The sequence below is a fragment of the Calliphora vicina genome, chromosome 4, assembly GCF_958450345.1.
Source record: "Calliphora vicina chromosome 4, idCalVici1.1, whole genome shotgun sequence".
Lineage (NCBI taxonomy): Eukaryota > Metazoa > Arthropoda > Insecta > Diptera > Calliphoridae > Calliphora > Calliphora vicina.
The window spans coordinates 97,978,629-97,991,309 of record NC_088783.1 but is presented as its reverse complement, the minus strand read 5'-3'; the positions used below and the strand labels follow the sequence as shown (position 1 = coordinate 97,991,309).

At 28.4% G+C, this 12,681-nt stretch overlaps 1 protein-coding gene across 3 annotated transcripts in view; it reads right to left on the bottom strand.

Moving 5' to 3' along the window:
- Positions 1-838: 838 nt before the first annotated feature.
- The window catches only part of Socs16D (Suppressor of Cytokine Signaling at 16D), a 96,913-nt gene continuing 85,070 nt past the window's right edge, over positions 839-12,681 (bottom strand). For 2 of the 3 annotated variants that reach the window (XM_065507353.1, XM_065507352.1), the window contains exons 5-10: positions 9,600-9,712; positions 1,752-1,920; positions 1,583-1,673; positions 1,414-1,521; positions 1,221-1,353; positions 839-1,140 (exon numbers count right to left, since the gene is read on the bottom strand). In XM_065507353.1, the coding sequence (XP_065363425.1) occupies positions 1,117-1,140; positions 1,221-1,353; positions 1,414-1,521; positions 1,583-1,673; positions 1,752-1,920; positions 9,600-9,712 (638 nt within the window). In that variant the 3' untranslated portion in view covers positions 839-1,116. Of the gene's footprint in view, positions 1,141-1,220; positions 1,354-1,413; positions 1,522-1,582; positions 1,674-1,751; positions 1,976-9,599; positions 9,713-12,681 lie in introns of those variants that run through there. The other variant, XM_065507354.1, reaches the window with a different exon arrangement.

Here is a 12,681-nt window from a genome sequence, read left to right as displayed (position 1 = left end):
AAAACGGTTGAATATATTGCAAATTTGATTTCACCAGTCGATTCTGCATCAAAAATTAATACAATTTATGTTTTTTGAATCCATAAAAAATAGTTCCAAAAACCCACAACTGAGGACGCAAATCTCATTTAAATATGCACGATGAAAAGCGTTTTAAAAAATGATGATACCCGTAAAACAAATGAAGTGGCCTGGTCACAAACGAACTCTAATGTATATACACACCGTTACAAAAGTATACATACGATCGACATACCAAATGTAACTTTTGTAACGGTGTGTATATAGGCCGAATTTACAAGCTGTACCAAAAATTATGTAAGGGAAACCTCTTCAGTAATTATTCATTTATACTTAAACTATTTCTAGTTTATTAAATTGATTAAGTAAACTTTTAAAGAGTTAATTTTCTCAATTTGTATGGCTATTGGGTCTAATTATACAATAACCTTGTTTTGTTACATCCAATAACAAACTTAATATAAACAAAAACAGAATAGTATTTTGTTTTGTACGCCAGAAGTTATAAAAAATACCTTGGACAATTATTTGTTGATAATACTTATAACTGATAAGTGAACATGCTTTTAATTTTAAGCTAACATAGTTAAAATTCATATCGGAGAAATGTTTTGATCGAAGAAACATTTAATATGTTTATGCGTTAGTAGTGATAGAGAATTGGGGTAATACATTTGACATTTTTAAATCCACAAATTGTTCAATATGGGTAAACTTATTAAATATTTTCGAAATATATAAAAATTGTTTCAGTTACATTTTTTTTGTTTTTCTGTTGTTTTCGTTTTAATTGCTTAACTTAAATACTGTATTCAAATATAGATGTATTTTTATGTTTTATTTGCAATTCAGTCAAAATTCTGTAATTACTACTAGTATTATTCATATTACGTTTAAATTTTACATATCTTATATTATAGCACCGAGTACAAATACTTTGTGAGCAGCAATAATTTCATTATTAACATAATCAAATACTAAGAGACAATCGGTTAATTGTTATGCACTGTAATTCTAACTATCGTGTATAATATGGTAACTACTCCTATATTTAAAATAAATCGATAACATTTAAAACAATAATGTCGAACAAGCCTACAAAGAGCCTTCTCCTGAAATCTAAAAAGGAGAGAAAACAAATATTATATATAATATGAATATTATACATTATATATGAAACATTTAATATAAAAGCTTACCTGAGAATTTGAACTATCACTTTCAACTTGTTCCGAATAACAATGCTTATAATTAAGATAGTCTAAAAGTCTTCTTGGCAATGGCAATGTTTGTATTAAATCCTTTCTTACTACGGCTTTTAATATTACAAATCTGAAAGCAAAACACATTATAATCTCTACAGATATACGAATGTTTAAATATATAATATACCTGCACATGTGCTGTAAACTTTGCACGTGTTTAAATCTAGATACCGGATTTGTCAACTGCACACGCATTGGTCCATGTTCTGGCCTTCGATGTAAAAAAAATAAATATCTGAAAACAAAATTATGTAGTATGGGAATGGAATATGTTTGGTTTAGATTTTGTAACTTACCTGCCACTTCGCGAGTGTTCTACAGCTTTTTCAATAAATTCGGTTATTGTTTGCGACTTGAATTTAGCATACGACCCAAATGAAAATGTGCCTTTCATAAAAGAAAATACGCATTTTAAATTAACTTAACAAATCTTATCAGTTTTATATTTAATTAGATAACACAAACCTTGGTCTTGTTCAATCCGAACATGTCGAACGCAATTGTTTAGTTTGAAACTGAGAGAAAATATGTAATGATCATCGGAGCTATCGCGTACTATAAAACTTCCATCTGGTTCATTAGACAAAACTTTTTCTGCTGCCTCACTTGATAGTGGACCCCAGTACCAGCCATACTTGAAAAGATAATAATATTCAAATGTTCAATTTTATTAAAAAATCGAAACTGGCCTGAAAGAAAATATTTTTTTTAACTTTATCTTTATATCAATAATGAAAAACGAAAAACAAAAATAATATAAATAAAAAAAATAACATAAGTAATCTATCATGCTGCATCGACTTTGTTATATTTTATTTCAAAATGCATATTTATGCGCATATTATCTCACATATAACACCGTCCGACAAATATAGAAAACATTCGTTAGACACAAACCGGATGATATACGTCTGAAACTATAAATTTAATGGAGAAAAACTGTGTTTTCAGTTTTTCATTTCGTGATCCTGTGTCCTTTTTTAAGGACTTCAAAGTTTCAAAGAAGTACATTTTTCAAAAAATATTTAAAAATACTCCTGCTATTCCAACAATGACAAATTGTAGGTATGTCAAAAGAACAAGAAGAGTTGTAAAATATTTTGTATTATCTTTATTTTGTCCTGTAAGGATCAAAAGATGTCAAAACTGTCCTTTAAAATGTTTATCCTTTAATATCCTTTAAGATTGCCAATAAATTCCTTTTAAAAAAATAGTGCGTTATATATTCTATACTAAATGTCAAAATTTTATCCTTTATATAGTATATAAAGATCAAAGTATAATATAAAAAAAAGTTATTAGTATACAAAAAAGTTTTATTAAGAAAAGTGCATGTTTATAAACTACACCACCATAGTGGGGGAGGTATAATAGGTTAGGGCTGTTGTTTGCAACATACAAAAATATTGTCCCAACACCCACCTTAAAGTTTCTTTCTGAGTCGACTAAGCGATGTCCGTACGTCTGTCCGTCCATCCATGTAAACCTTGTAATCAAACTACAGGTCGCAGGTTTAAAGATAATTCGACAAAATTTGGACAAACCTTTATATTGCCCCAAGGACAAAGGCTATTGGTTAGAATCAGCCCATTATTTATCCTAGCCCCCATACAATTGGCCTATTTGAAAATAGTTAAGCTCTCATAAATATCTTAATTATAAACATATTCAAACCAAATTCAGCACAATTAAGTTTTATGTAAGCCGAACTCTCACGACCAAATTTCGTGACGATCGGTCAACAATATTCCATAGCTGCCATATAAGCAACATTCTCGAAAATGTCATTAATATATATAAATCTCTGAAATATGTCAGTATCCAAAAAAAATTCAACACAAATATGTTTCATATATTCGCAATTCATCCCACCAAATTTTATGACGATTGGTCCATAATTAGTCATAGTTCCCATATAAGGCCCACTACCGAACATGTGTGTATTCAAATAAGATTCAACACAAATAAGTTTCATATCAAAAGAAAACTCTTTATAATCGGGCTTACCCTACACCGGGTAGTCCGACCATACCATTTTACTTGTTTATTAAAAAGTCTTCTTCGTTGCTTTTCACAACGGATTTTGTTATATTTTTTTCGAATGAAATATTAAAATAAAATATAAAAAATCAAATTTAAGTTAAGTTAGAAGGATGAAATTTTGGCATGTGGTATTCAATATTAGGATCTTTAATTCACTATTTTTTTAAAAAAAAATTATTGGAAATCTAAAAAGATATTCAAGGATAAAAATTTGAAAGGATATTTTTGACATCTTTTGATCCTTACAGGATAAAATAAAAATAATACGAAATATTTTACAACTCTTCTTGATCATTTGACACTAAATTTGACATAGTGGGATGATCAGAAGTATTTTAAAACATTTTTTTAAAAATGTACTCCTCTGAAAATTTGAAGTCCTTTTAAAAGGAAACAGGATCACGAAATGAAAAACTGAAAACGCAGTTTTTCTCCATTTAATTTATTGTTTCAGACGTATATCACCCGGTTCGTGTCTAATATTGAGTGTCGTACGGTGTAATTAAAAATAGCATTGAAAAGATGCGTATTGATGATCTGAATATTTAAAACTGACTGATATGGAAAAATAAATAGGCATTAAGTCTTCTTTCTTTATTAGCAATTGAAAATATTTTTTTAAAGTAACTACGAACGTTCAAAATGTAAAATGACACACAGCTTGAATTTGCATATTTTTTTACTTTTAATAACTTTTTGCCAGTATAGGTGGTCTTTGGCGGGATACCAACTTTCATAGAGTTCGAAAATACTTATAGTTTTTATAAATCTCTTCGTTCAGTATTTTTTGGTGAAATCCCAATAAACCAGAAAACGATATGATAGCAAAACCGATATTAACTTATGGGGGCGATTATGATATCATATATTATTATTGAAAACGATATTATTATAATATACATACACATCTGCTCAAAATAATAGATACACCTAATTGGAAAAAATTTAAATGGCGGTAACATTGAAAATTTCCTCGCAAGCGTTAAGAATACATCATATTATTAAAATTTCTATCTGGCAATGTCATGTCAGTCAAAAATCTGGCAACTATTTGCTTTCATGTTGATTTTTAAAAACGAATTTATTTGAATTACAAAAAATTATTTGCTCATAAAAATAGATACACATCAGTAATTTGTTTATATACAATTTTTTTTTTGTGCAATTTTTTGTTCCTATTTACGTGAAACAGTAAGTATAATTTAAATTTTAGCAACAATTTTATAAAAAATAGGACTCTTTTGAAGAAAATGGGACGAAATCATCATTGTACCGAAGATGAGAAAAAAAATTGTTCAAACGATGAGAAATCAAGGAAAATCATTACGGGAAATAGCAAAGAGCATAGGAAGATCTTTACATTTTGTCCAAAATGCTTTATCTAAAAAACAAAAAAGAGAAACTCGCGGTAGACCAAAGAAAACCAGTCCAGAAACAGATAGGCGGATCGTCCTTATGGTTAAAAAAGACCCATTCATATCATCGAAAGCTATTTCTGCGGAGCTATGTAACGAAATCAGTCCACAAACAGTTCGTCGTCGTCTTTTACAAGCTAAATTGCCGGGAAGAATTGCCAGAAAAGTGCCACTAATGCGCCAAAAAAATATCAAGACAAGATTAGAATTTGCTAAAGAGCACTTACAATGGTCCGGGTGTGAAGGCGAAAAAAAATGGAGAAATATTTTATGGAGCGACGAAACAAAAATAAATTTGTTTGGAAACGACTGCCAAAGAAATGTACGCCGACCAAAAGGAAAAGAATTCCACGTTAAATTTACAAAAAAGACGGTAAAACATGGCGGGGGAAACATAATGGTTTGGGGTTGCTTTTCATGGAATGGTGTTGGTCCGATATTCCGAATAGAAAATACCATGAATGCTAGTGGGTATAGAGACATATTGGAAAACGTAATGCTTCCATATGCATCGGAAAATATGCCATTAATATGGACATTCCAGCAGGACAACGACCCAAAACATAGTTCAAGATTAGTTAAAAACTGGTTCTTGGAGAATAACGTACCTGTTTTAAGCTGGCCCAGCCAATCCCCTGATTTAAACCCAATAGAAAATTTGTGGAGTGAATTAAAGATAAGGCTTTCGAAGGAAGTTTTCAAAAATAAAGACGATTTATGGGAGAAAACGCAAAAAATATGGTACGAGATTCCATTGGAGAAGTGTCAGAACTTGATATCCAGTATGCCCAGAAGAGTGGAGAAAGTTTTACAAAACAAAGGTGGATATACTGGATACTAGCTTTACTTTAATAATAAACTAATTTTTTTAAGATAAAATTTATTAGCTTTTGTTTAATAAGAATTTTTAAAAATGTATCTATTATTATGAGCACCAAATTTTTCGAAATTTAAGAAATTTAATTTACTTTATAATATTTATTATTAATTATGAAATATTTTGTTTTTGTTTTTTACTCTCCTTTTAACTATAAATAAAAATCGACTGAATTTTTTTTATAATTTTACAATATACCATTATTTTTTTTCGTTTTTAAAAAATAAATTTTGGTGTATCTATTATTTTGAGCAGATGTGTATGTACATAGTTTTCATTCCAATAAAATAAATAAATAAATTACAAACATTTGAAAAAAACTTAAAAATTAAAAATAATTTAAATTAAAAATTTTCAATCAAAATACGCAAGATGGAAACAAAATAAATATTAACTCATATAAAACTTGGTAGGTAAGCACGCGAATATTTTCTTAAATTTTATGCTGATTTGAAATGTATGCAATATTTAAAACATTCAAATAATTACAAATGTGTTCTATTTGTTGTGAATGAGATTAAAATATGTATGATATGATATGTTATTTTCCTTTCCTGGTTTTTGTCTTATTTCAGCGATATATCTACAGTGACCGACAGAAGTCTACACATTCCCACGACAGCCGGTTCTACGCACCGGAATGACCCGAGTTCACTCGGCCAAGGGCTGTCAACTCAGCAATCGCTGCTGCTACAACAACAACAAAAGTCTACATACCACCATTATTTTCGTAACTCGCGGACTTCTAAACCATAATAAGTAAAAGTAATGATGCAATTTTATTTCAAATGAATTTTTAGTAATATAACAAAAAATATCGCCAAATTTATAATTAATTTAACTTTTATTCACAAAAAATTTAAAAAATATGTTGACAAAAGTCTAGTGTACAGATCACTAAATAAACATTTTTCAGCGGATACAAATTTTCATTAAATTCAATATTTCGTTGGTCCACCACGGGCATCTGGGCATCGAAGCAACTAAATTTTCCAGTTCTGCGGACGTTATATTTTGCCATTCTTCTGGAAGCTTCTACTTTAACATTGGTGCACAAGTAATAAGATGTTTTCGGATCTTCCGTTGTAGAATTTCCCACACGTGCTCAATAACATTTAAGTCCGGGCTTTGAGGTGGTGTGCCAATCCTTGACAATTTGAGGCCAATGTTTTTGATCGTTATCTTGCTGAAAAATCCAACATTAACCAAGAGTTAAAATATCAACGGATGCTCTCAAATTTTGTTCCAAAATGGATTTGTACTGATAACGATCCATATTATCCTCAATAAACACTAACTTTCCCACTCCAGAAGCAGCGACAGTACCCCAAACCATTACACTGCCAACACCATGCTTAACTGTAGCGAGTAAGTTTTTTCGGATCCATTGCTGTATTTGTTTTGCGCCATACTTTATCTCTCCCATCACTTCCAAATATGTTATACATCAACTCATCAGTGAACAAAACTCGCTTCCAGAATTCCATCTCCTTTTCAAAGTGCTTTTGGGCGAATTTCAAACGAAGTTTGCGATCCGTTCCCTAATTTACGAGGAGTTCTGCTTTAATTGCCATTATTATTTAAGGTTCTTTGAATTGTTCGTGGATGAACAATAACTTCTAATCTTGTTGCGAGTTCTTTGGCCTATTTTGTGGTATTTACTTTTGAACTCCAGACTTAATAAATTGCATTGCTTATCTGTTAGTATTCAAAAAAAAACAGGACATGCTGTCGTATGTAGACTTTTCTCAATGTTTTTTTTATTGTTTTTTATGAATAATTTTGCAAGTTTACATTGCAACAACATTTTTTTTTGGTGCATAGCAATAAAAATAGATTTCAAACAGAACTACATTATTATTTTTTTATTTACCGGGTTTTCTCTAATAAAGTGGCAAAAATTGTGGTCGTACATAGACTTATGTCGACCACTGTAGTATAAGAGATTAAAAAAATAAAAAAAATTTAGTATTAAATACCATTCTGAATACAATTTGTAGAATGGCGATTTTACTATCGTTTTTATTGGAAATTATGATAGCGAAAACGATAATTGCATGGAAAAACGATATTATAAGGGACGGTACAATTTAGTCCGCAAAAACTATAGTTTATGACCCGCAAACGATATCATATGATAGTTTATATCATCTAGATATCGTTTGGTTTATTATTGCAGTTTCAACATCAAATAAAGTTTATTGTTTTTAAATATTTTCAAACGGCTTGAAAATTACTGAGTTACGGCAGTTTACTTTTATTCTTAAATCGCGAACAAAAATAACTAGTGTTTTTGTTTTCAGCAAAATTACAATTAGTTATTACATGTGATGCCAATCCCGAAATCCTGATCTCGAAAATACTGGGATTTGTGAAGTTATTTTGAAGATCCCAAAATACTTAGAAGGCTACAATTCAGAATACTTATAATCCTAACGGAGCCCGATTTCAATCAGGTAGCGGCAGTTGAGTCTTATGCCAAAGTTTAATAATAATTGTCTACATTGTTCCATACATTGAACAATATGAATATGAAAATATGATTTCTTTATTATTTTTTGTTATAAAGTTAAACAATACTTTTATATTTTATTTTAAATATTAATATAGTGAGGGAACAAACATTTCCGACAAAAATACAAAACTGTAAGTTAATTCAAATGTTTAAATTTGCTTTGGTCTGTAGTGCGATTCACTAACTTTTAACGAACCGACAATCGTAATGTTTATCGACATAAATAATCGCTTGCAGTAACGATAGTGTGATTCAGTAATTTATTTTTAACGATTGTTGAAGATATAACATCTCTGTCTACAAAATATCAAAATAAGCGAAAAGTAGAAAACCATTATTTGACACATAATGAAATAATTAACCAGTGGTGTAGTGAGTACAACGTTGAATAGCAATCGGAAGGTTGTTGGTTCGACACTTGGCTGCGACTTTCATTTTTTTATTTATTTCTTTTTTAAAAATACATAATTTTATAAATAATTCTACTAACAAAACAACTTATTTCCTGCCAAAATGTAAAGGATTACTTTTGGGACATCGCGAACAAAAATAAGTACTTGAATAATTAGTAGTACTATAATCGTCAAATTCCCATATTTTTTATATTTTATTGTAAATATTAATAAGTTAAGTAAACAAAAATGTGTTTCCATTATTTTTACGATAGTTCCAGCTACAAAAGATGAAGATGACGAAGAAAAAATTGCAAATACACTTTATCGATTAAATAAACACAACTTAAATTATTGTCGCTAACATAACGAAAGAAAAACTGCATAAAGTAACAGCTGACTTCAACCGACAGCGAATGTCGTTAAAAATGTTACTGAATAGCAAATTCGATAAATTTTCGTTATATTTATTTTAACGATACGATTATCGTTATAAAAGTTAGTGAATCGCAGTACTGGTCTGGATTCTATTGAGGTTAAACTTTAAATAAGAATGGTGTAAATTTGTGCAGTTTCAATGGTAAATAACTTTTGAACCGCTTAACAAATTTTTACACTATTACATAGTAATTATTTCAGAGAACTTTAATTAAATATGTAGCAACAAATTTCGAATTGTTTGATTTATAAATAATTTTTGTAAATGTTTGAATAACTTATTTATACTAAGTAATTTGAATTATTTTAATAAATGAGATTTATTTTCTAATACCCAACACAAAAATAATGATGAATTTCAATAAAAACAAATTAGGAAGATGTAAAATATAATTTATACAAATTTTATATTTGTCTCACTTTGTCATTATTCTGAAAATGCATATAGCCACCACAAATTACTGTCTAATTTACATCACAATACAACATACATGGGAATTTTTAATTGGCATTGACATTTCAGTGGAAAAAAATAAACTACCTTAATGCTAATGATTTTTTTTTCAATTATTCCATCCAATAGTTCCAATTATGATATACAACCTCATTTCACTTAATGATAATTATACTTACATCCTTAACTTTCTCAATGCTTGATGTGAAGTGAAATGAACGATTTTCGGTTTTCTTTTCCTCCTTGTTATTGAATTTTTCATCAGTCATTTCGTGACTTTCTTCTATAGGTTCTAGAAGAAATTAGAAAAAACATTAGAAGTTAATTAATATTTCTGATATATTTCTGTTTTCATTTCATAATATAATTTCTTAAATTTGTTTATTATATCTTCATTAATTAATGAACTAAAGGTCTCTATTATTTATTTGGTGGAATTCAATCCTTTTTAAATATTGTTTATGTTAATGAGTTTCCATATTGTCATCGACATCGACCAATATGTGAGCCTTACTATAAAAACACTACATTATCCTTCTTTTTGTTACAATAATCCATTAAATCTGTTTTTAAAGAGTTTGTTGATGAAAATTATATAAAGCAATGTCAACTTAACATTTTAATACATGTCGAAGCTTTATCATTTAAAAAAAAATATTTTATTAATATTTTTTATAATATATAGTTTTAAAGCATAAATAAGTTTGTTAAGGTATTATCAGGTGGCAATCCTGAAGTTATATGAAGTTTCCATATCCAGAAAATGACTTGTACATTCAGAATTGTCTTTTAATAATCAATATCGTAATGAAATTAGACATAAACAAAGTTTATGTGGACCTAATCTTTCTGCAATATAACCCCTCCCTACCTATATCTGAAAAATATAACACTCTTACTTCGTCCCCTTAATAAAACAACAGTGTATAAATTTTTTGCTATTTCGAAATAATTGAGTTTAAAATTTATGTGTTAGTAGACATCTGGAACAAAAGTAATATTTCAATTGATCTTTTAACCAAATTTATGGAAGTAGAATTTCAACAAATTTTGACCACATATAGAATCAGTTATGTAGATTCTTATTATGCAATTAGAAAATAATGGTGTATATGCCTATTAAAGACCTGCATAAGCTGCATTGTTTAACACGAAGACAATTGTCACATGATGCTTTTGTCATGTCATGTTATGTTCTTTTACCTACAGCAACACGCAAAGGCAATGTATATCAAAACAAAAAACAAATGCAGCATGATTTTAACATCATAACACACACAACATTAAAAAAATTAACAGATGCATGGATGACATGGAAAATAATTTCAAGTCAATTAAATCATGTATGAGACATTTTTTGTATGAGATGATTTCAATTCATTTGTAGTATTTATTGTGTGCAATAAGAAAAAATTTACTATATAAATACAACTGAAATTTATATTTATATTATATAGTAGGTCAAAATAAAAATACGAAAGTACACCAATGGGTTTTTCAATGTTGTTATGGAAAATTTTACAATATTTAGTAATATTACCTGTTATATTATTACTTAAAAAGGAATACGTGGAATATAAGCCATAAAATGCCAATAATTTTCATGGAATTAAAAATGTAATGTTTTTCACATACTATTTTAAATACTACCTGACTTAGGTACAACCGCTCGAATATTATTAACGGGACATTTAATAATTACATTGCTAAATAAAATAAAACTCCATGAACAAAGCCAATTGGCCTATTAGACGGTGTTTAATTAAAGAAAATTAAATTAATGCATCCTTAACGGTGAAGTTTATAATATATTTAATGATATTAAAGACAAACGAGTTTATTATACCCGTTGTAAAAACGTGTTTAAATGTAATAAAGTGTCTCTGAATCATTCGCGGCATAATTGCTACAAAAATATAAATCTACGAAAATGTTCCAATGGAACAAATGCAACTGCCCAACGATTTGAAGAAAAAGTGTAGGGCATTTATTGCGTAACTTCACAGAATTTTTTTTTCCTATTTTTTGTTTTCAAATAAAATCTAGGACGCTTGAACAAAATTATTTAAATTTTCTAGTATATTTTTATGTTATTCAAAAATGTTTGAAATTTTTCTTGGAAAATATTTAATTTTTTTATGATTTTCAGCTATACAATGAGAAAATATTTTTGAGAAATCAATTTTAATTATATTATTTACGTTTCAGACTTTTCGATACATTTAGAAATATTGGCCAATATTGGGATATTATACAAAAATATTTGAACTACATAATGCAATTTATTATAAAATAGCAACAAATTTGTGTAAAAAAAAACAAAAATTTCCTTCATGTACAATTTTATAATATTTATGAACATGTTCTTATTCTGAATGAAAAAAGTTTGGAAAAAATTCATGTTCGATTAATAATATTTATTAAAAAATTCATTCCAATTATGAATTTTTTTTCCTGTGTTACACATTATTATTTATATTTTTTAAAATTCCTTATATTATTTGTTCTAAATATTAAAAAAAAAAAATATATAATGCTAAATAATAATAGTTCTCAGATTTTCACAGTTCAGCAGTTATGTACAATTTCATTCTGCTATGCAATTTTATTCTGCCTAACAATGCGACACTTGTTAACATCAATTCAATTCAAGCTACCACACATAACAACAGCATCATCAATAGTTATAGACATGACATGGCACAACACGGTTTTCGCGGCGCGATGACATTGAACAACATGATGTGCGCGTCGACACAACAAAACAAAGCATCAAATTTTGAAGTAAGACATTTTTCTACAAAATGTTGTCTTGTGCAGGCCTTTAATGCCTATACACTATAGTTTTATTGAGGGGACGACTTGTTACTGTTTGAATTTGTTATTTGATAAAAAAATCTTTTTATAAACTTACAACTATTTAGATGTTGTTGTTTGGGTACTTTATTGATTTACTCTTTAAAATAAAATTACTGGATAATTTTTACTAGAAAGTAGGTGAACACACCTATTCATAGAATACGATCATTGCTAGATCCTCTGCAATATATGCTATTACTTTATTTAAACGAAAAAAAAAAATCGCTCACAATTGCAGGTATTTACATACATATAGACTCTATAGTATGTAAATACCTGCAATTGTGAGCGATTTTTTTTTTCGTCTATATTATAGAGTCACATAAAATTCAAAGAGCGTTAATAACATTTCAACATTTTAGTAATTTTACAGAAAATTAAATGTTTAAATAAAAATTTACA